Genomic DNA, 24906 nt, shown 5'->3' on the forward strand with positions numbered 1-24906 from the left:
ACGAGGCGAAGGCTATGATATCTGCCTCCGCACCCTGGCTGGTCCAACACCCCGAATATGGCCTCCCGGGGACCCGGGTCCAGTTTCACATGCATCACCTTGGAATTTAGCCTAAAAACCTCCTTCCAGTAATCCTCTAAGCTTTGGATAGGACCAAAGCATATGAACGCGGTTAGCGGGGGCCCCCCCCCCCTCGCAACATTCACACACATCTTCTACTCCTTCAAAGAATCGGCTCATCCTCGCCCTCGTGAGGTGTGCTCTGTATACCACCTTCAGCTGTATCAGCCCCAACCTCGCGCACGAGGTGGAGGTATTCACTCTCCGGAGCACCTCACACCAGAACCCTTCCTCATATCCTCTCCCAACTCTTCCTCCCACTTTGCTTTGATCCCTTCCAGTGGTGCCTTATCCTCTTCTAAAATAGCTATGTACACCGCTGACACTACCCACTTCTCCAGTCCCCGTCGTCAGCACCTGCTCCAGCAATGTGAAGGCCGGTTCCTCCGGGAAGCTCTGTATCTCCTTTCTGGCAAAATCTCGAACCTGCATGTATCTAAACATTTCTCCCTGCTCCAGCCCATACTTCGCTTCCAGCTCCATCAATCCTGCAAACCGACCCCTAAGAAACAAATCTTTTAGCGTCTTAGTCCCCTTCTCTTCCCATTTCCGGAAATTTCCATCCCACCTCCATGGCTCAAATCTGCGGTTCCCCCAATACGCATTTCCCTTGACCCTGCCCCCAACCAGAAGTGTTGGCAAAACTGCCTCCAGATTTTCAATGAAGCTGTTATTACCGGACTCCCTGAGTATTTCCCCAGAGCTATCGGGAGCGGCGCTGTTGCTAGTGCTTTCAGTCCCGACCCCCTGCACAGACTCCCCTCCATTCTGACCCACTGGGAATCAACCCCTCTGACCCAGCTCCGCACCTTCTCCACATTCGCCGCCCAGTAGTAGTACATAAGGTTCGGAAGGCCCAAACCCCCTGCCTGCCTTCCCCTCTGGAGCAGCACCTTTCTCACTCTGGCCACCTTCCCTCTCCATATGAACGAGGTAATCCTTCCCTCAATCTCCCTGAAAAAAGCCTTTGACAGGAAAACGGTAGGCATTGAAAAATAAACAGAAATCGCGGCAACACATTCATTTCAACCGCCTGCACCCGACCCGCCAGTGACAGAGGGAGACCATCCCACCTTGCCAGACCAGCTTTCACTCTCCCCACCAAACTAGAGATGTTGTACCTGTGAAGCCTCCCCCACTCCGGGGCAACCTGCACCCCAGATACCTAATGTGAGTCCCTGCCCTACGGATTGGCAGCCCCCCCCACCCCTGCCCCAACCGAGACACCACAAAATACTCACTCTTGTCTAGGTTCAGCTTGTACCTCGAGAAAGACCCAAATACCCGCAGTAGCTCCAATATTCCCCCTATCGACACACTCGGTTCCGACACATGTAACAGCAAGTCGTCGGCACACAAGGACACCCTATGCTCTATCCCTCCCCCCGCACTATTCCTTTCCATGCTCCCGAACTTCTTAATGCGATGGCCAATGGCTAAATCGCAAGTGCAAACAGCAGGGGGGACATAGGACATCCCTGTCTTGTCCCATGGTGGAGAGAAAAGAATCTCGAGCTGATGTTGTTTGTGCGGGCACTCGCCTTCAGCTCCTTATATAGTAGCTTTACCCAGTTCACAAATCTTGGTCCAATCCCAAACCGCTCCAGAACTGCCATCAAGTACCCCCATTCTACCCGGTCAAACGCCTTCTCGGCGTCCAATGCCACAACCACCTGTTTCCTTCCGTTCCGCCGGTGCCATAACGACATTCAAAACCCTCCTAATGTTCGAAAAAAGCTGCCTCCCTCTCACAAACCCTGTCTGATCCTCACCTATCACCTTCGGAAGGCACTCCTCCAGCCTACCCGCCAATACCTTCGCCAATACTTTTCCGTCCACATTCAGAAGTGATATGGGCCTACACGACCCACACTCCGTCGGATCCTTATCTTTTTTTAGCAACAGCAAAATCGATGCCTACCCCAAGGTTTGTGGCAACACCTCCTTCCCTATCGCCTCTTCAAACATCCCCACCATCAGGGGTGCCAGCTTATCCTTGAAGTTTTTATAATATTCCACCAGAAACCCATGCGGCGCTGCCACCATCTTCCCAATCGCATCCTTTAGCTCCTGCTCCCCTATTACTCCTTCTAATGTAACCCTGTCCCCCTCTCCTAGCCTCGGGTACTCCAACCGATCTAGAAATTCCTGCATCTCACGGTCTCCCCCGGGTGGCTCTGACCTGCACAACTTCTCATTAAAACTCCTCAAAAACCTTGTTAATCAGCTCCGGAGCCACCACCAACTTCCCCGCCCTATCCCTCATCTGAAGAATTTCCCTTGCCGCTGCTTCCCTCCGGAGCTGACCTGCTAACATACTTATCTCCATGTTCATAAACTGCACCCCTTGCTCGTCTCAGTTGGCGCACCGCCTTCCTGGTAGACAGTCGGTCGAAGCTCGCCTGTAGTTCCGTCCTCTTTTCCAGCTTTGCTGGGTCCCCATCTTCTGCATAACTCCTATCTATCTCCAACATCTCATCTATTACCCTCTGCCGCTCAAACCTCTCCTCTTTGTCCATCCTGGCCTTAAATTAAATTACCTCACCCCTCACCACTGCCTTTAGAGCCTCCCAGACAACTGCCTTCGACACCTCACCTGTACAGTTGAAACCGACATATTCCTTAATTACCTTTTCAATTTTGTCACAGAACCCTTGATCCCCCAAAAGTCCCACATCTAATTTCCAGCCTCTGCAGTACCCCCTTCTCCAGCACCATATCCACCCAATGCGGAGCATGATCTGACACTGCAATTGCAGAGTATTCCGACCCCTTCACCCCAGCCAGCAAAGCCTTCCTCACCACAAAAAAGTCGATCCACGAGTATACCTTATGGACTGCTGAGAAAAACGAGAAATCCCGTTCCCTTGGGTGTAGAAACCTCCAAGGGTCCACCCCTCCCATCTCCACCATTAGCCCAGCCAGCGTCTTCGCCCCCCGACGGGACCAGCAAGCATGGCCGCGATCTGTCCAACCTTGGCTCCTCCACCAAGTTCCAGTCCCCCCCTGCACCAAGTTCCAGTCCCCCCCCCGCCCCCCCCCCCCCCCCCCCCCCCCCCCCCCCACCCCACAATCAGTTTGTGTGTGTGTCCAAGTCAGATATGGCCCCAAACACCTTCTTCGCGAATCCCTCATCGTCCCAATTGGGACCGTATACACTTAGCAGCGCTACTAATCTCCCCTCCAGCGCCCCTGTCACAATCACATATCTACCCCCCTGATCTGCCACCACCTTCTCCATCAGGAAGCGTACATTTTGATGACCAGCACCGCTACCTCTCGAGCCCTTTCGTCAAATCCAGAGTGAAACACTTGGCTAACCAAGCCCTTTTTAAGTCTCACCTGGTCCTTCACCCTCAAGTGAGTCTCCTGCAGCATTGCCACATCGGCTTTCAAACTTTTAAGATGCGCAAGCACCCCTGACCTCTTGACCGGACCTCCTAGCCCTCTCACATTCCACATGACTATCCTAACTGGGGGGTCTCTCACCCCCCACCCTTCTTATCCACCATCATCATACCACCGGACCCTGCCCCATAAGCCTGATCTGCCCCGTCCATTATTAACATTGAACCCCTCCCCCCCCCCTCCCAAGAACCCCCCTAACATTTCCCCTTGAAAAAACATCTCCCAGCATCATTCCCTTCCCCCCCCTCTCGTTCGTCTCGTGGGCCCATTGAAGCCTGCTTTCCAGGCTCCAAAGTCATTAATGGGAAATTTAATTCTTTCTTCACTCAAGCCTGACCAGATCGATTTTCACATCACAGTTATTGTTTTCCTCTTTAAAGCGACCCACAAGGAGAATCTCAGAAAATACCAGTATGGAATATTTCCACTCAATGAGTCCTTCCTTACTAGCTTAAACAAAATAACAGCACATTAACTTCTTACGATGAGTATTTTGCAAAGTAATAGACTTTACCATCTGTGTAATCTTGAACATCATGGTAATCGACTCCCCGTGCACTGCGATCATTCTGTACAAGATCACTCTTGGTTCCACACAAATAGATTTTGCAATGCTGAAAAAGAAACACCATGACTCAAGCTGTCGGTCAGCCAGCTTAAACTCTAAAACGCACAAGAACCTAGAACCACATTGCAAAACCATTGCCCAAACCTCAGAATAGATCAGCACCACAGCTTACACTGTAAATACATTCGCCAAATCCTAAAGTAGGCTAAACCCACAGTGCAAATCCAGCAAACATACCCCCAAAACAAACTGGTTTCATAACCCACACTGTAAGCCTACTTACCAAAATCCCAGAGCCCACAGTACTGCCTCTGCACAAACCCAAGTAGACCAGAGACTGTCAGCCCCACTGAGTGCAAATTGCATTGCATATTCTCAGCTGCTGAAAATCTAACACACGCTACAATAATCTCACCTTCTGACAGAATAAACAAGAATAATAGTGAGAGAGTCATAGTCCATACTACAAATTAGTTACTTCAAAATGCTGATTGGAAACCAACTACAAACAAAGCCCTATCTATTCAGCAGAGTAAGGGTTCAAACCAGTTCCTCTGCATTATATCAAACTCACCTCTTCACAGTTCCGGACTTCATCCACCCAGAATCTTGCCCTTGCATAGCTGCTACTGTCAGTTAGATCTGGAAGACAGAAATGCCATTCAATAATTACATATAATGCCAGGGGAACAGCCATTATAAAAGGAATTTCAGAAATGCGAGGATTCTGTGGCAATCTATAGCAAAATTGTGAGCACGTGCTGAAGACTTGTATTTATGTATTGCTATTAACAGCTCAGTGGAAGTCTTTCCCCACACCAACAGTTTAAGGGGCAGTATTTTTTTAAAAAATTTAGTTTGCCATGTCTGTTTCTTTCCCACTATTAGACAGAAGCTGATAAATAAATCCTCCCACTTCAAGGTGACACAAAGGTTTATCTGATGACTATGGGCAGCATCTTTTAACATGTTCATTAAAAACACAATCCGGTGAATTTTCCAAAAATAGAAATAGCTTTTCAAGGAAGAATTCATAATATTCCCAAATGCAAAAGATCAGCTTACAAAATGTTTTTGTACATCAGATCTGAATGTAATTTCTGATGCTGCGTTGAAGTACGTTGGAAAATGTGTTTTGGGCCAGGATAATGCGGCTCTACCAAGTGATCTCTGCATCAATTAAATAACTGTCGGAGTGAAAGGAGTCATGACATTGTACAGTGGTACATTGTACATGGTAGGTGAGATAATTAGTACAACATGAGCATAAGAAATAGGAGCTGGAGTAAGCCATTTGCTCCCTGAAGCCTGTGACACCATTCAACAAGATCATGGCTGATGATCTACCTTAATGTGGAGATGCCGGCTTTGGGGTGAGCACAGTAAGGAGTCTTAAAACACCAGGTTAAAGTCCAACAGGTTTGTTTCGATGTCACTAGCTTTCGGAGTGCTGCTCCTTCCTCAGGTGAATGAAGAGGTATGTTCCAGAAACATGTATATAGACAGATTCAAAGATACCAGACAATGCTTGGAATACAAGCATCAGCAGGGGATTAAAACTTTACAGATCCAGAGACGGGGTAACCCCAGGTTAAAAAGGTGTGAATTGTACCAAGCCAGGACAGTTGGTAGGATTTCGCAGGCCAGATGGTGGGGGATGAATGTAATGCGACATGAATCCCAGGTCCCGGTTGAGGCCGCACTCGTGTGCGGAACTTGGCTATAGGTTTCTGCTCGGCAATTCTGCGTTGTCGTGCGTCCTGAAGGTCACGTTGGAGAACGCTTACCCGGAGATCAGAGGCTGAATGCCCTTGACTGCTGAAGTGTTCCCCGACTGGAAGGGAACATTTCTGCCTGGTAATTGTCGTGCGATGTCCGTTCATTCGTTGTCGCAGCGTCTGCATGGTCTCGCCAATGTACCACGCTTCGGGACATCCTTTCCTGCAGCGTATGAGGTAGACAACATTGGCCGAGTCGCACGAGTATGTACCACGTACCTGGTGGGTGGTGTTCTCACGTGTAATGGTGGTATCCATGTCAATGATCTGGCATGTCTTGCAGAGATTGCCATGGCAGGGTTGTGTGGTGTCGCGGTCACTGTTCTGAAGGCTGGGTAGCTTGCTGCAAACAATGGTTTGTTTGAGGTTGCGCGGTTGTTTGAAGGCAAGTAGTGGGGGTGTGGGGATGACCTTGGCAAGATGTTCATCTTCATCGATGACGTGTTGAAGGCTGTGAAGACGATGTCGTAGTCTCTCCTCTCCGGGGAAGTACTGGACGACGAAGGGTATTCTGTCGGTTGAGTCCCATGTTTGTCTTCTGAGGAGGTCGGTGCGGTTTTTTGCTGTGGCGCGTTGGAACTGTCGACCGATGAGTCGAGCGCCATATCCTGTTCGTACGAGGGCATCTTTCAACGTCTGTAGATGTCTGTTACGCTCCTCCTCGTCTGAGCAGATCCTGTGTATACGGAGAGCTTGTCCATAGGGGATGGCTTCTTTAATGTGTTTAGGGTGGAAGCTGGAGATGTGGAGCATCGCGAGGTCATCCGTGGGTTTGCGGTAAAGCGAAGTGCTGAGGTGACCGTCCTTGATGGAGACGAGTGTGTCCAAGAATGCAACTGATTTTGGAGAGTAGTCCATGGTGTGTCTGATGGTTGGATGGAACTTATTAATGTCATCGTGTAGTCATTTCAGTGATTCTTCGCCGTGGGTCCAAAGGAAAAAAATGTCATCGATGTATCTGGCATATAACGTCGGTTGAAGGTCCTTTGCGGTGAGTAGGTCTTGTTCAAACTTGTGCATGAAGATGTTGGCGTATTGGGGTGCGAATGTGGTCCCCATGGCTGTTCAGTGCGTCTGGATAAAGAACTTGTTGTCGAAGGTGAAGACGTTGTGATCCAGAATGAAGCGGATGAGTTGCAGAATTGCGTCTGGAGATTGGCAGTTGTCGGTGTTGAGTACCGAGACTGTTGCAGCAATGCCGTCGTCATGGGGGATGCTGGTGTAGCATGCCGAGACGTCCATTGTGACGAGGAATGTTCCTGGTTCAACTGGTCCATGGGTGCTGAGTTTCTGTAGGAAGTCCGCCGTGTCGCGACAGAAGCTGGGCGTACCTTGTACGATGGGTTTCAAGATGCCCTCGATGTAGCCAGAGAGGTTCTCACACAGGGTCCCATTGCCTGAAACGATAGGACAGCCTGGTGTGTTGGCCTTGTGTATTTTCGGGAGGCAGTAGAGATCTCCAATGCGGGGAGTATGTGGGATGAGAGCACGTAGGGTGCTCTGAAGATCTGGATCCAAGGTCTTGATCAGTCTGTTAAGTTGGCAGATGTGTTCCTTGGTCGGATCTGCGGGTAACTGTCTGTAGTGTTCTTGGTTGTTCAGTTGTCGGTATACCTCTTTGCAGTATTCTGTTCTGTTCAGTATGACAGTGGTCCCTCCTTTGTCTGCTGGTTTGATGATGATGCTGCGGTTGGTCTTGAGAGTGCGGATGGCATTGCGTTGTGCTTGGGTGACGTTCGGTGCAGTCTTGTGAATGCGACTGATGAATCTGGCATTGACGCGACTCCTGACGGCTTGAGCATACATGTCGAGTCTAGGGCAGCGGCCTTCCGGAAGGGTCCACTTCAACTCTTTCCTCTTTTGTCCCCTATGGACAAGCTCTCCGTATACACAGGATCTGCTCAGACGAGGAGGAGCGTAACAGACATCTACAGACGTTGAAATATGCCCTCGTACGAACGGGATATGGCGCTCGACTTATCGATCGACAGTTCCAACAGGCCACAGCAAAAAACCGCACCAACCTCCTCAGAAGACAAACATGGGACACAACCGACAGAATACCCTTCGTCGTCCAGTACTTCCCCGGAGCGGAGAGACTACGACATCTTCTTCACAGTCTTCAACACGTCATCGATGAAGATGAACATCTTGCCATGGTCATCCCCACACCCCCACTACTTGCCTTCAAACAACCGCGCAACCTCAAACCATTGTTTGCAGCAAACTACCCAGCCTTCAGAACAGTGACCACGACACCACACAACCCTGCCATGGCAATCTCTGCAAGACATGCCAGATCATCGACATGTATACCACCATTACACGTGAGAACATCACCCACCAGGTATGCGGTACATAATCGTGCGACTCGGCCAACGTTGTCTACCTCATACGCTGCAGGAAAGGATGTCCCGAAGCGTGGTACATTGGCGAGACCATACAGATGCTGCGACAACGAATGAACGGACATCGCGCGACAATCACCAGGCAGGAATGTTCCCTTCCAGTCGGGGAACACTTCAGCAGTCAAGGGCATTCAGCCTCTGATCTCCGGGTAAGCGTTCTCCAACGTGACCTTCAGGACGCACGACAACGCAGAATCGCCGAGCAGAAACCTATAGCCAAGTTCCGCACACGAGTGCGGCCTCAACCGGGACCTGGGATTCATGTCGCATTACATTCATCCCCCACCATCTGGCTTGCGAAATCCTACCAACTGTCCTGGCTTGACACAATTCACACCTCTTTAACCTGGGGTTACCCCATCTCTGGATCTGTAAAGATTTAATCACCTGCTGATGCTCGTATTCCAAGCATTGTCTGGCATCGTTGAATCTGTCTATATATATGTTTCTGGAACATACCTCTTCATTCACCTGAGGAAGGAGCAGCGCTCCAAAAGCTAGTGACATCGAAACAAACCTGTTGGACTTTAACCTGGTGTTGTAAGACTTCTTACTGTGATCTACCTTAATTCCACCTTGCCACACTATTCCCATATCTCTTGATTAATTCATGCCGAAGCTGTACAGGCCATCCCTCATGGAGCAGTTTATGTCACATGTTTCTTTAGACTTCCTTTTCCGAACAATTTGAAGAAAAAATGGAACTGCTCAAGTTACAGCCAGGTTGTGGACCTCTCCAATTGTCATGCTGTAGGAACTTCGAATTTAAGAAACATAGAACAAACCATCGCTATCAAATGCAGCAGGTTTTGATTCTGCATGAATCTAAATTCATGGTGTTTTGGTGAATGGTCCCTCAATGGCCACTACAAATTATGACTCTCCACAATTGAGATTGTACACAGTGCAAGCACGGGCAGAACAGTTGCAGATTTCTTACCAAAACACACAACAGCTGCTCGGGCTCCTCTATAGTAGATTCTGCTCATGGATTCGTACCGTTCTGATCCTGCAGTGTCCTGATGGGGAACAAAATCTATCCATTACTTGCACTCTTAACTTTGAGAAAGAGAAAGAGGTTGGAGAGAAAGGAAACATGACATGCCAGCTAAACATTTCAGAGCTACTCCCCTCTCACCATTACAGCTGGTAAAGAGCCCAGCGTAGTCATGTTGGCCTCATGGCCTTGAACACTGGAAAGAGTAGAGAGCAGCTAGCCCAGAAAACATGAAGATTATCATCCGATCACAGAATGGAAGATGCAAAAGTTAAATAAAATTTGCGCATTCTCAAGGATTTCAAAATAAATGGTTAAACCAAGCCGAGTGTCTTTCTGGTGGAAGTGGGTCAAATAGACTCTTTCTGTATTGCACATTATATGTAATCCGATATGAAAGCTAGCAGGTTTCTCCACTATCAGAGAATGACTTGTAAACTAGACCAAAAATAATGCCTGATATTGGTACAGGTGCTTTTATCAATTTAATTGGTGCTCCCCAGTAGTTAACTAGCAGACCCACGCTTTCAAAAGGATTATCCTAGGGTCAATTCCTAGATTATACTGCTTCTTTGGAGCAGCAGGAAAATCATCTGGGGAGGTTTTGGCCGAGGTTTGTGGCGTGGGTTCAGTTGTTGTATGCGACCCCCATGGCAAGTGTGCAAATGAATGAGACAAATTCGGGGTATTTTGGGCTGCACAGGGGTGCAAGCTAGCAATGTCCGCTGTCCCCGCTGCTGTTGCCGCTGGTGACTGAGCTCTTGGCGATGACACTTCAGGCTTTGGCTGAGTGGTGGGAGATTATGAGGGGCAGGGAGCACCGGGTGTTGCTGTATGCTGATAACCTGTTGCTGTTCGTGACAGACCCATTAGAAAAGCACCTGTGACTGCTTGGGTCTCACCCCCACAACCCAAAGATGTGCTGGGTAGGTGGATAGGCCACGCTAAATTGCCCCTTAAATGGAAAAAAAAATTAAAAGGCATGGGCAGAATCATGAGCTCACTGGAGAAATTTGGGACCTTCTCAGGCTATACATTGAATGTTGGGAAAAGTGAGGTCTTCCCGGTAAACACTTTGGGGCAGGAAGCGAATCTGGGTGGCAAGGGAGAGGTTCCGGTATTTGGGGATCCAGGTAACGCATGAGTGGGCCACGATGCATAGGTGGAACTGGACGAGGCTGATGGAAGAGGTTAAACAATGGGATACTCTGCATTTGACATTAGTGGGGAAGGTACAGGTGGTAAAGATGAACATATTGCCACGGTTCTGTTTGCTTTTCAGGCCCTCCCAATTTTCATCCCCAAGGCCTTTTTCGGAAGGTAGATGTGTTAATCTCGGAATTCGCGTGGGCAGCGAGGGGGCTGAGGGTTAGTAGGACTGTTGCATAGGCAGAAAGGTGGACTGGCGCTCACTAATTTGCTGCATTACTATTGGGCAGCGAATGTGCAAAACGTGAGATGGTGGTGGCGGTGGGGGTGAAGAGAGAGGAAGCGATTGGGTCAGGTTAGAGGAGGAGTCAGTCATGTGAGGGGACAAGCCTGAGGGCCCTTGTGACGGCCCCGTTGCCGTTCGCCCCGAGCAAGTACACAAATAGCCCTGGTGTTGAATCGTCCATAAAAATTTGGAATCAGCTGAGGAGGAACTTTAAACTGGCACACGTCGGTGATGACTCCATTGTGTGGGAATCATAGGTTTACGCTGGGAGGGATGGATGGGATGTACATAAGAGGTGGGAGGAAGGGCTACTGCGGGTCAGGGAAATGTTTGTGGAGGGCAGGTTTACTGAGTTTGGGGAACTGCGGGAGTTCGAGCTACCACGGGGCATTGAGTTCAGGTACTGGCAGGTGCGGGACTTTGTGCGCAAGGAGCTGCCCTCATTCCTTCAGGTACTGGAATATACGCTTTTGGAGAAAATGTTGCTCCCGGATGAAGGGGGGAATGGTAGGATTGGGGACGTATATGGGTGGTTGGGAGAACAGGGCACGATCTTAGTGAAAAGGATCAAGCTGAAGTGGGAGAAGGAGCTAAGGAGGAAAATAGGTGCAAAGTAATGCTTTGAGTGAACTCAACCTCCTCCTGTGCAAGGATGAGTCTTATACAGTTTAAGGTGGTGCATATGGTCCTCATGACTCGGGCCTGGATGAATGGGTTTTTCCCAGATTAATAAAAAAATCCATGAATAAAAAAATTTAAGGGACAGCTGGATAAACACAAGGGGAAAGGAGCAGTTTCTGAATCATGAGCGTAGAATTTAATAATTTAATGTAATAATCTTTTATTGTCACAAGTAGGCTTACATTAACACTGCAATGAAGTTCCTGTGAATAGCCCCAAGTCGCCATATTCTGGCGCCTGTTCGGGTACACAGAGGGAGAATTCAGAATGTCCAATTCACCTAACAGCATGCCTTTCAGGACTTGGGGGAGGAAACCGGAGCACCCAGAGGAAACCCACGCAGTCACAGGGAGAACGTGCAGACTCAGCACAGACAGTGACCTAAGCCGGGAATCGAACGTGGGACCCCGGAGCTGTGAAGCAACAGTGCTACCCACGGTGCTACCATGCCGTCCATATGGAAGTTTTGTGAAGCATAAACACTGGCATAGATCAACTGACTTGAATGGCCTGCTGTGGTTGTAAATTCTATGGAAGTCATGTATCATCAGCACAGCCCACAGCACAGCTAGAGGATGAATTGTGCATTTGAGCAATAACAACTTGTTGCAGGTTCACAAAAAAAAAACCTTCAGGGAATCTCCCGCTATATTTGTCCCTACTAATAAGTTAGACAAACACTCACCCCTGCAAATTCGTAACTTATGGGGTCGAACAATCAGCCTCAACCAAATCGCATAGTATGACACAAACATAAGCACCTGTTCAACAATGGTTTCAGTAATCAAAGCAAATTAATCCTCTCCCTCCAAAATGACCAATCCAACATGCTAACCACTTCAGAACTAAAGACAACATCTTACCCAGATGCCAAGTGTGATCACCTTTTCACCAACATGGATGAGTTTGGCCACAAATGCAGCCCCGATCGTCTGAAACAGAAACCAGTGGATTAATCAGGTCTGTTCCCTGAAAACCCGTGAAACATAGTTAACTTCCATTCTTTAGTCATTTGTTCAAAATGCCTGGTGAATACAAGAGCCATCCAACTCAAAACATTAACTGTTTCTCCCTCCACGAGACCTGCTGAGCTTTACCAGAACTGTTTGATGCCCAAGTGAATACTCTTCTGGTGGCTGCAATTTTTCAGAGATGTTGTTGTGAAACAAATAACTGGGCTAAATATTAATTTCCTAAAATATGTGGGAACATCAATGTACCACATATACAAGAAGAATGAGGATGGAGATCATTATTTTGCAGCTCTCTGCTCCCACTTCATTAGTTCCCCATGACAGCCGTATCCTTAGTTGAAAAGGGTGCTAAAAAAAGGCATTTTGGGGCTTTTCTGTCAGGCGTATTTAGGCTGCATAGGAGGAAGCTTGGTTATTTCTTCTCCATTTCTGTTGCATTTCTTTACTCCCATGGCAACACTTCACACAGAAAATCCTCAGCCGGAGTGTGAATTAAAAAAAAAAAATTTAGAGTACCCAATTATTGTTTTTCCAATTAAAGGGCAATTTAGTGTGGCCAATTCACCTAACCTGCACATCTTTGAGTTCTGAGGGTGAAACCCACGCAGACACGGGGAGAATGTGCAAACTCTACACAGACACTGACCCAGGGTTTGGATCGAACCAGTGTCCTCAGCGCCTAGGCGAGTGTCAATTACAGATAAAACAATTTCAGAGATAAACATCAAGTTGGAGTTTCTAATCTCTGATCAGTCAATTTGGGAGAAACTAAACATTATGGGCTGAGAGTCATTCTTCTAGACTCCAATAAGTATCGGCCCAACCAGTTCAGACAACCCTTTCATCTCAGGAATCAGCCGAGTGAACCTTCTCTGGACTGCTTCCAATGCAATGCATAATTCAGTTGTAAGAACATAGGAGCAGGAGTAGGCCATCGGGCCTGCTCCGCCATTCAATGAGATCATGGCTGAGGTACACAAATCAATTTCTTAGAGAAGCTGCCTGTGTGGAGTTTGCACATTTTTCCTGTGTTTGCATGGGTTTCCTTCGGGTGCTCCCGTTTCCTCCCACAGTCCAAATATGTGCAGGTTTGGTGGATTGGCTGTGTTAAATTGCCCCTAGGTGAGGTTACGGGGATAGAGCGTGTATTGGGCCTTGGTATGGTGCTCTTTCGGAGGATTGGTACTGACTCGTTGGACTGAATTGCCTCCTTCTGCACTGTAGGGGTGCTATGATTCTAACAGTTTTGACGTGAGAAACCTTTAAAACTATGCCTGCACGTGTCCATGTGCCTAAGAAAATGAGCTCAATTTGAAGAACTTTCACAAACCAGCTCAACCTCACGGTTTTGTTCTGTGAGCATGTCCAATTTTGTGAGCTAGGCCTCATCTGAGTGAAATGAGTATTAAATCAGCGCTAAAGATTGCAGAAAACACGAACGCAGGGGCATTTGTGCATAATGATAGAAGCCTACACTGACTAAGGCGTGGACTGAATCCAGCACAGGCTATGGGTTACGTTTAATCCTGGCAATGAAATCTTGCCTAGCAGCGCTCTCCAATCTCACGCTGCCATGAACATTTTCCTGGCATCACAAGGCTAATCTGTAAAGCAGGCAGGCACAGGTTTTAACATGAGCGCATTGCTTAATGAAGGTAGATTTCAGGTACAGCTTGGCTGCTGCTTTATATGCCAGTATAAATAGAGCCATCTGTAGGATGCCAGAGAGGGGAGCAGACTCTGCAATGGATCAGATTCTGAGCCATTTTCATTGCAAACAGAAAACAAATAACATCAGCTTATTGCTGTGCAATAATTTTCCGGCCTTCCTTCGTCTGACATGTAGGTGCTACCGGAAAATGATGGGGGATGTTGAATTAGCATCTTGGATGTATCACCATGATCGCTGCAATTAACCTTTGATGCACCAGAAAAGGGATACAGTGACCCAGAATAAAAGTTGTTGCAACTTTGAACAAATGAAAATTCTATTTGATACTGTGGCGTATGTGCTATTAGAATTCATCCTAACCTCCCCATCAAGGGTGCTCTACCGCATGTGGAAGTTGCTGATTGAGGAAGCATAAACTGTGGACTTGTGATCCAAAGCTCTCAAGATCATTTTAGTTTAACTTTTGTTGTTGCCGTTATATTTATTTCAGACAATCAATTTGGGTTTGTGAAGCCCTTCCTGGACAATTGGTAATGTCCTTATTAATGCAAGCATAGATACATGCTGGTGGGTAGAAGTAATTTGCAGCCTTTGGTGCTAATTTCTCAATTTTAACATTTGTTTTAAATGGATTAATGCCTACACTAGCATAGCGCAGAAGGGAATTGGGTACAATTCCCTTAAGTGTTTGTGCATCAGCAACAGTTGATGCAAAGCTGAAGTGTGTCTGTGGAATTGAGCGTGAAAAATTCGGAAGTCCACTTACAATAAGACTTCTCTACGTGTTTCATGGAACTTTGTAAATTATTTTCTGCTTTTCCCACATTATTTTCCATCAAACGTTCCTCACCCAAGTTAATTAATTTCCCCTCTCTGATTTACTAATCACTAATTAATTTCCCCTGTGCTACTACACAGCGGGCACTTGCTTGGCATAATGAACAAATTTGACAGCATTTCTGATAGCACATTCCTCCAGATAAAGTGTGTTATAGAATCCCTACAGTGCAGAAGGAGGCCATTTGACCCATCAAGTCCACACTGACCCTTCGAAAGACCACCCTACCTAGGCCCAATCCCGCGCCATCTTCCTGCAGCCACACCCGAAGGGGCAATTTAGCATGGCCAATTCACCTAACCTGCACATCTTTGGACAGTGGGAGGAAACTGGAGCAGACAAGGGAAGAATGCGCAAAATCCACACAGGCAGCAGTGCTAACCACTGTACCACTCGGGGGTAAAAGCATCCTGTTAAACATTGCTTACAGCACCATCAGTTTAAATCATACTCACATTCTGATATGGGCCATTGAGAAAACGATTGTGCACATATCTCTCCACCAGGCTGGTCTTCCCCACAAACTCTTTTCCCAGCATTACCACCTTCACATCAACCCGCTGTCCACTCATTCTGTGACCCTTAATGCCCGCAGTCCACGGTCAGGTATAGTATGAGAGGTAATTTTCAACATACACAACAGCAAAGGGGTTGAGAGCTGGAATGGCTTCACCTGGAGACAAGTAAGGGAGGAGATGGTTATGGGCATATGTGGAATTGTCTTTTCAGGAAACTAAAAGAACGCGATAAAGAGAAGACGATCGAGTCATTCATTATAAAACTGCACTCCAGCTTTGTCTTTACAAGTACCTGTTTCTCTCACTCTCATCCTGTATTGCTTGGTGCAGATTAATGAAACCAGTTGTAAAGATGGGAAGTAACAGGAACACAGGAAATTGCAATTCTCAGTTCCTCAAGCCAAAAGAGGACATAACAGGACAGGGGTTGTCCCATGAAAACCAGTTTCCCATAAGTAAATTAATCTTATTGAAAGCTTGCACGGCACTGGTAGTTTGTAGACAGCTTGGGGGAAATGGGTGTAGGGTGTGTGTCTAGTGGTGGGGGGGGGGTTAGTGGTTGTTCTTGCCCAATCTGCTTTCAGCTTTCATAGAATTCCTACAGTGCAGATGGAGACAATTTCACCCATCGAGTCTGCACCAACCCTCTGAAAGAGCACCCTACCTAGGGTCAGGCCCCACCCTATCCCCATAACCCCACCTAACCTTTTGGATACCATGGGGCAATTTAGCATGATGACCAATCCACCTAACCTTCACATCTTTGGACTGTGGGAGGAAACCAGAGCACCCAGTGGAAATCCACGCAGACACGGGGAGAAGGTGCAAACTCTGCAATCACCCTAGGCCGGAATTAAACCTAGGAGCCTGTCGCTGTGAGGTGGCAGTTCTAACCACTGTGCCACCGTGCCTCCGCTCGGAACCTGTGTATTGATCATCGCCAATCCACCTAACGTGTAAATTGGTGGACTTTGGGAGGAAACCAGGGCTACCAGTAGAAACCCACACAGGCACGGTGAGAATGTGCAAGCTCCACACAGAGCAAGCCAAGGCCGGAATCGAACCCGGATCCCTGGAGCTGTGAGGCAGCAGTGCTAACCACTGTTTCCCCATGCTGCCCTTTTATTACCAGCAATAAGTTTGACAGAAACACGTCTGCAGCAGTCACTATACATTTTGAACGTTCGGTACATTCAAAATTTGAGAAAGAAAATTCCACAACATCGAGACTGCAAACACTCTGAGATGCCACCCAACACGATCACAGCTGAAGAGCATGATTAAGACTGGAATCTAATATTCTACAATCAATGACACTGCCTGACCGAGATTGGGACTCAAACCTACAGCCATAACTATGGAATCTGACTGTGATTATAAATTCCTTGCAGTCACAGCCTGATGACAAGTAGCAACCCACCAGATACACAGCCTGCAATTACAAACCAGCACCGACATTGAGAAAGTACCACCCCTGCAATCAGGGCTAGCGAGTTCAGCGCAAGTTAGAAACCCATCTTACACAACCAAAGGGCTGTTGCCACACAAGATCATTTTAAAACCATTTAAAGAATCTCTTTGATGTTAAACATTAACCTCTGACCCTTTAGCATAAACAAACTGATAAACAAAAGGTCTAATGCACCGAACAGATTTCTGTTGACAGCAATTGTTCTCAAAAATGTTGAGATATAGTTGCTGACCCGATTATATAACTTGTGTCACTTTTACTGAACTTTACGTTTAGCCCTGGATGTCAGTGGTTACAATCCACAACCATTGCACAATATTGTATTCTCAGTGAGGTTGAGGGAAAATGAAAGTTACAACAAAAAATGTTTTACAATACAGATGATTTTGAAACTGTGCACTATTATCAGCCCTTCCATCAAACTATGCAAGTATCCTGTGCCTCCCTGATATTGCACAATAAATGTCATAAGGAGCACATCATACAGTCAGTAATAATTCCTAATAATATCCCCTGCCCTAAATAACAGAACCTTTCAGAAGATACAGAATGCAGCAGTTTAAAATGACTGTAAGCAGAGTAGTACCTTGAATAAGTGCCTTACATTATTACGGAAAATTGCCCAAATGCTCATTGTGGCGAGACTGTAAATTGGCCTGCACACGGGGAAAATTAGTAGGCACAGTCAGATCCATCCACCCCCAATGGGATGGGGAACTTGGAAGCTGTATTGGGAAAGAGGCAACTTACCTGGAGGTAAGAAGTCACTTCGAATGTAAACACATTATTTACTATTTGAACCAAGACAACAATCTCGGATTCCTGATCCAAATGCTAGCCTGGTTAGCACAGACATTGAATAGCAGCCCCTGTATTTCGGGTATAGCTAATGAAACATTATTTGGAGTCTCCCCACACTGCCATATCATACATTTACTCAGTTAATGCACATTTCTATACCCTGGTCATAAACGGTGGAATGTTCCACAGAAATGAAGAAGACTTTGTTACAGCTGAAGACATTTGTCCATGCAGCATAACAGTACCACAGGGGTAACGGTCAGACCTGGCCGCCTGTTCCAGCTTATTTAGTTGGGGAAAGAGAATTTTTGATCATCTCTGGACATTGGAACAAAAAATTGGAAATTTAAAAATGAATCTTGCATTTGCTATTGTCGTCATATTTCACAAAATAAATTTCATTCCCTCAAAATCTGAGATTCTTTAGTCTTCCCCAGGGTTGATCAGCTCAGTTAGCTGGATGACTGGTTCGTGATGTGAGAGGTGCCAAAAGCAGGTTCAATTCCTGCACTGGCTGAGGTTATCCATGAATCACACCCCACGCCTGAGGTGTGGTGACCCTCAGATTAAATCACCACCAGTCAGCTTCCTCTCAAAGGGGAGAACAGCCTATGGTCCTCTGGAACTGTAATAACATTTATTTCCCAATTCCTCCTCTTCCACATTACAACTTTCACTCTGCTACCTGTAGTGGATGACTGTGACTCTCAACTTTGATTCATTCACGGGATGTGGGCGTCACGGGCAAGGCCAGCATTTATTGCCGATCCTTAGTTGCCCTTGAGATGGTGGTAGTGAGCTGTATACCTGAACCATTACAGCCCAGGTGGTGAAGACACTGCCACAGTGCTGTTACAGAGGGAGTTCTGAGATAGGCCGAGGCCTGTTTACATTTGGAATTTTATTTGTTGTAATGTGAGATTCTCAAGTCAGGGAACAACTTTCTGTCAACAGAGATTTGAAACTTCTTTAATCTGTACTGCCTGAAAAGGGTAATTATTTAGGGCAGGGCTATTAATAGGATTGTTGCTAATCCTATAAGCATTACTACTCAAATATTTCTCTTCCACACCGTAACCCAAACCTCTGGTTGTTCTTATTTATGGAAGGATAATGCTTAGAGAATATAATTTTCCATTGCATGCATACCAATACAGAAATTTTAAAATATTAAAAGCTCTGACTTGTCGGTTGGCTTTCCCTCAGCCACGTGGGAAAGCAGCACACAATACTAATTAACATCATTGTTTCATAGTCTACAGCAACAATTAGTTACTATAGCCCTATGGTAAGATTACACTTCCAACCTTCAGCAGCCATATAGAAAGCACACAACCAATATTATGTATGTACAGAAGTACGCCATTTAGCTTCCCTTTTCAGTCATTCAAATACTGATCGACAGTCCAAGTCCATTTACCCAACTTTGCCCCACATCTCTCAATGCCCTTGGTTAACAAAAATCTATCAATCGCAGATTCGATTTAGCATCAGATGCAGTTTGTGGAAGAGAGTTCCAAACCTCGACCAACCTTTGTTATTACGGGCCAGGGTTTAGAGAACCCCAAAGTGTATCATGGAATTCACCTGACCCACAACTTTAAATAGATTTTGGTTATGGGAAGCACAAGGGCCCACTTTACAGGTGTGGTGCAATAGAGAGCTAAAGTACGTTTGAAACAAAACAATGTTTATTCTATGAATCCAGTTAACATTTTATAAACGCACAGTAAACAGTTTATCAACTACCAACACATGTAACTCCACAGATACAATACTTTATAGATAACCCTGAATAACTTCCCAAACAACATCCACAAGTTAAATCCTTTTAAAATAAAGACAGCAGGTTTAAATGCTCTACAGAAACAGGTATTACTTTGAAATCAATGATCTAGAGACATTCTTTAGCTTGTAGAGAGATCGTTACACAGCTGCTTGCTTTGAATGCAGCTATCCACCTCTGAAAACGAAACCAAAAACACACTGCATCTGCCAGCTCAAAAACGAAAGTGAAAGACAGACAGCCCAGATCCACCCACACACTGACATCACTGCAGCTATTTAATAAACACCCAGTTCTTAAAGGTACATCCACCTGACATTGTGGAGAAATGTTTCCTAATTTTACTCTTGGAAGCTCTAACTTCTAGACAATGCCCCTACTGCTAAACTCCTCAATCAGCAGAAATACTTTCTATCTAACCTATCTGTCCTCTTAATATACTGAAAGCGTAAATCAGATCACCCCTTAACTTTCTAAATTCCAGGCAGAACAATTTGTTTGTTTAATATCTCATTGCAATTTAACCCTAGGAGTGCAAGTGACATGCTGGTAAATCTGCACTGCACTCTCTCAAAGGCCAGTTTATTCTTCCTCAGGCGCAATATCCAGAAATGCTCGTCGTACTGAAGGTGTGATCTAACCAGGGCTTTGTATAGCTGAACCATGATTTCTAGCTCCTCTAGATACAAAGGCCAGCATTACATTGGTCTTTTATGATTTTCACAGTAACTTCACTCAGTGTTAATGTAAGCTTACTTGTGACACTAATAAAGATTATTAAAAATGATTTTCTGCACCTGGTCATACTATTTTAATGATCTCTGTACATAGACTCAATTCTCTTTGGACTTCCGCTATTTCTAGCCATCACCATTTAGAAAGTACTCCATTCTATCCTGTTTAGGTCCAAGGGAGATGCCCTCACACTTGCCTACATTGAAATCCGTTTGCCACACATATGCTCATTCATTTAACCTAGTAATATCTCTTTGTAACTTTATGCTCCAATCTACATTACGAACAATGCAACTTTTCTTTGTGCCATCAGAAAATTTGTATTTGTGACTTTTAAACCTATCATCTCAGTTATTGATTAATATAGTAATATGGCTGCCCCAATGCTGATCCCTGAGAGTCACCACTCATCCCATCCTGCCAATTAGAATACCTGCCCAATGTGGAAGTACATGGTCCATCATTGTCTCCCATCCTCCCCGGGGACGGTTGGGAGAGTAGAGTCTCCGCACTCTGCCTCGGGGCAGTCGGGACAAAGGAGTCTCTGCACCCTCCCGGAGGACAGTCGGGACAGAGAGGTCTCTGCAACCTCCCCGGGGGCAGTTGGGAGTGGTTTCCACATCCTCCCTGGGGACAGTTGGGGAGGGGTCTCCGCATCCTCCCCAAGGACAGTGTGGAAGAAAGGGGTCTCCATAGCCTCCCCAGGGACGACTGGGAGAGGGGTCTCAGTACCCTCCCCAGGGACAGTTGGGAGAGAGGGGTCTCAGTACCCTCCCCGGGGACGGTTGGGAGAGAGGGGTCTCCATACCCTCCCCGGGGACGGTTGGGAGAGAGGGGTCTCAGTACCCTCTCCGGGGACAGTTGGGAGAGAGGGGTTTCCGTACCATCGCCGGGGATAGTTGGGAGAGAGGGGTCTCAGTACCCTGTCCTGGGACAGTTGGGAGAGAGGGGTCTCCGTACCCTCCCCGGGGACAGTTGGGAGAGGGGGGTCTCAGTACCCTCCCCGGGGACAGTTGGGAGAGGGGGGTCTCAGTACCCTCCCCGGGGACAGTCGGGAGAGGGGGGTCTCCGTACCCTCGCCGGGGACAGTTGGGAGAGGGGGGTCTCAGTACCCTTCTCGGGGACGGTTGGGAGAGAGGGGTCTCCGTACCCTCGCCGGGGATAGTTGGGAGAGAGGGGTTTCCGTACTCTCCCCAGGAACAGTTGGGAGAGAGGGGTCTCAGTACCCTGTCCAGGGACAGTTGGGAGAGAGGGGTCTCCGTACCCTCCCCGGGGACAGTTGGGAGAAGGGGGTCTCAGTACCCTTCTCGGGGACGGTTGGGAGAGAGGGGTCTCTGTACCCACGCCGGGGATAGTTGGGAGAGAGGGGTCTCCGTACCCTCCCCAGGAACAGTTGGGAGAGAGGGGTCTCAGTACCCTCCCCGGGGACAGTTGAGAGAGGGGGGTCTCAGTACCCTACCGGGGACAGTTGGGAGAGAGGGGTCTCAGTACCCTCCCCGGGGACAGTTGGGAGAGAGGGGTCTCCGTACCTACGCCGGGGATAGTTGGGAGAGAGAGGTCTCCGTACCCTCCCCAGGAACAGTTGGGAGAGAGGGGTCTCAGTACCCTCCTGGGGACAGTTGGGAGAGAGAGGTCTCCGTACCCTCCCCGGGGACAGTTGGGAGAGAGGGGTCTCCGTACCCTCCTGGGGATAGTTGGGAGAGAGGGGTCTCCGTACCCTCCCCAGGAACAGTTGGGAGAGAGGGGTCTCAGTACCCTCCTGGGGACAGTTGGGAAGAGAGGGGTCTCCGTACCCTCCCCGGGGACAGTTGGGAGAGAGGGGTCTCCGTACCCTCTTGGGGACAGTTGGGAGAGAGGGGTCTCCGTACCCTCCCCAGGAACAGTTGGGAGAGAGGGGTCTCAGTACCCTCCCCAGGGACAGTTGGGAGAGAGGGGTCTCAGTACCCTCCTGGGGACAGTTGGGAGAGAGGGGTCTCCGTACCCTCCCCAGGAACAGTTGGGAGAGGGGGGGTCTCAGTACCCTTCTCGGGGACGGTTGGGAGAGGGGTCTCCGTACCCTCCTGGGGACAGTTGGGAGAGAGGTGTCTCCGAACCTTCCCCAGGAACAGTTGGGAGAGAGGGGTCTCAGTACCCTCCCCAGGGGCAGTTGGGAGAGAGGGGTCTCCGTACCCTCCCCAGGAACAGTTGGGAGAGAGGGGTCTCAGTACCCTCCCCGGGGACAGGTGGGAGAGGGGTCTCAGTACTCTGTCCAGGGACAGTTGGGAGAGGGGGGTCTCCGTACCCTCCTAGGGACAGTTGGGAGAGAGGGGTCTCCGTACCCTCCCCGGGGACAGTTGGGAGAGAGGGGTCTCTGTACCCTCCTAGGGACAGTTGGGAGAGAGGGGTCTCCGTACCCTCCCCGGGGACAGTTGGGAGAGGGGGGTCTCCGTACCCTCCCCGGGGACAGTTGGGAGAGGGGGGTCTCCGTACCCTCCCCGGGGACAGTTGGGAGAGAGGGGTCTCCGTACCCTCCCCGGGGACAGTTGGGAGAGGGGGGTCACCGTACCCTCCTGGGGACAGTTGGGAGAGGGGGGTCTCCGTACCCTCCCCGGGGACAGTTGGGAGAGAGGGGTCTCCGTACCTTCCCCGGGGACAGTTGGGAGAGGGGGGTCTCCGTACCCTCCTGGGGACAGTTGGGAGAGGGGGGTCTCTGTACCCTCCCCGGGGACAGTTGGGAGAGAGGGGTCTCCGTACCCTCCTGGGGACAGTTGGGAGAGAGGGGTCTCCGTACCCTCCCCGGGGACAGTTGGGAGAGAGGGGTCTCCGTACCCTCCCCGGGGACAGTTGGGAGAGAGGGGTCTCCGTACCCTCCCCGGGGACAGTTGGGAGAGAGGGGTCTCCGTACCCTCCCCGGGGACAGTTGGGAGAGGGGGGTCTCAGTACCCTCCCCGGGGACAGTTGGGAGAGGGGGGTCTCAGTACCCTCCCCGGGGACAGTTGGGAGAGAGGGGTCTCAGTACCCTCCCCGGGGACAGTTGGGAGAGGGGGGTCTCAGTACCCTCCCCGGGGACAGTTGGGAGAGGGGGGTCTCAGTACCCTCCCCAGGGACAGTTGGGAGAGGGGGGTCTCAGTACCCTCCCCGGGGACAGTTGGGAGAGGGGGGTCTCAGTACCCTCCCCGGGGACAGTTGGGAGAAGGGGGTCTCCGTACCCTCCCCGGGGACAGTTGGGAGAGGGGGGTCTCAGTACCCTCCCCGGGGACAGTTGGGAGAGGGGGGTCTCAGTACCCTCCCCGGGGACAGTTGGGAGAGAGGGGTCTCAGTACCCTCCCCGGGGACAGTTGGGAGAGGGGGGTCTCAGTACCCTCCCCGGGGACAGTTGGGAGAGAGGGGTCTCAGTACCCTCCCCGGGGACAGTTGGGAGAGGGGGGTCTCCGTACCCTCCCCGGGGACAGTTGGGAGAGAGGGGTCTCCGTACCCTCCCCAGGGACAGTTGGGAGAGGGGGGTCTCAGTACCCTCCCCGGGGACAGTTGGGAGAGAGGGGTCTCACTACCCTCCCCGGGGACAGTTGGGAGAGGGGGGTCTCCGTACCCTCCCCGGGGACAGTTGGGAGAGAGGGGTCTCACTACCCTCCCCGGGGACAGTTGGGAGAGGGGGGTCTCCGTACCCTCCCCGGGGACAGTTGGGAGAGAGGGGTCTCAGTACCCTCCCCGGGGACAGTTGGGAGAGAGGGGTCTCCGTACCCTCCCCGGGGACAGTTGGGAGAGGGGGGTCTCCGTACCCTCCCCGGGGACAGTTGGGAGAGGGGGGTCTCCGTACCCTCCCCGGGGACAGTTGGGAGAGGGGGGTCTCAGTACCCTCCCCGGGGACAGTTGGGAGAGGGGGGTCTCCGTACCCTCCCCGGGGACAGTTGGGAGAGAGGGGTCTCAGTACCCTCCCCGGGGACAGTTGGGAGAGGGGGGTCTCCGTACCCTCCCCGGGGTTTTCAGTGGCGTTCCCAGGAATTGAGTGGCGTTGTTTGGGGATGGGGAGGGGGGTCTTTGTGCCCTTCCCCTGAGCTGGTTGAAGGGCAAGGGGTATCCATACCCACCCCCGGGTCTGGTGTGAGGCAAAGTCTCCCCCAGCGATGCCCTTAACCAGCTGAAACCCCCTCAATGAACTCTCCATCAAACCACCTTCAGAACCGTTCACCTTCCCTGCGGCAGAGATGGGGCCTGGTGCTGGAGAAGAGCGGGGATGTGATGCTGTTACCTGGCCTGCTGACGGTGGGAAGCAGCGAACTTACACAGAACCGAAACCCCGGCAGCGGCGATTCCTCATCGCGGGCGGGGCCACGGCCGGAAACTGCGCAATCCCGCCGCATGGGATTCCCGTCAGGATGGTTGGGGAATGGGCGGGGCCACGGGGAGTGGGCGGAGCTCCAGGTAGTGGGCGGGGCCGCGGTGAGTGGGCGGGGCCCCTGGAATGGGCGGTGCCGCGGGGAGTGGGTGGGGCCCCTGGAATGGGCGGCGCCGCGGGGAGTGGGCGCGACGAGCTGTGATGGGCGGGGCCACGCGCGTGGGCAGGGCCAGGAGCCATGTGGGGGCGGGGCCTTCCAACCGGGAGGTAACGAGGGACATCCTGAGAGGAGCTGATCCTGGTGTCAGCTCGGACGATGTGCAAGAATCAGAAATTAATAATAATCTATTATTGTCACAAGTAGGCTTACATTAGCACTGCAATTAAGTTACCGTGAAAAG

General features: G+C 49.5%; 1 protein-coding gene across 2 annotated transcripts in view; it reads right to left on the reverse strand.

Moving 5' to 3' along the window:
* The window catches only part of rab24 (RAB24, member RAS oncogene family), a 43021-nt gene extending 18458 nt beyond the window's left edge, over positions 1-24563 (reverse strand). The window contains exons 1-6 of one of the 2 annotated variants that reach the window (XM_072512048.1): positions 24453-24563; positions 15335-15552; positions 12259-12327; positions 9223-9301; positions 4671-4738; positions 4043-4142 (exon numbers count right to left, since the gene is read on the reverse strand). In XM_072512048.1, the coding sequence (XP_072368149.1) occupies positions 4043-4142; positions 4671-4738; positions 9223-9301; positions 12259-12327; positions 15335-15451 (433 nt within the window). In that variant the 5' untranslated portion in view covers positions 15452-15552; positions 24453-24563. Of the gene's footprint in view, positions 1-4042; positions 4143-4670; positions 4739-9222; positions 9302-12258; positions 12328-15334; positions 15553-24418 lie in introns of both variants that reach the window. The other variant, XM_072512047.1, reaches the window with a different exon arrangement.
* Between the last annotated feature and the right edge of the window lie 343 nt (positions 24564-24906).

This window comes from Scyliorhinus torazame, chromosome 7 (assembly GCF_047496885.1).
Source record: "Scyliorhinus torazame isolate Kashiwa2021f chromosome 7, sScyTor2.1, whole genome shotgun sequence".
Lineage (NCBI taxonomy): Eukaryota > Metazoa > Chordata > Chondrichthyes > Carcharhiniformes > Scyliorhinidae > Scyliorhinus > Scyliorhinus torazame.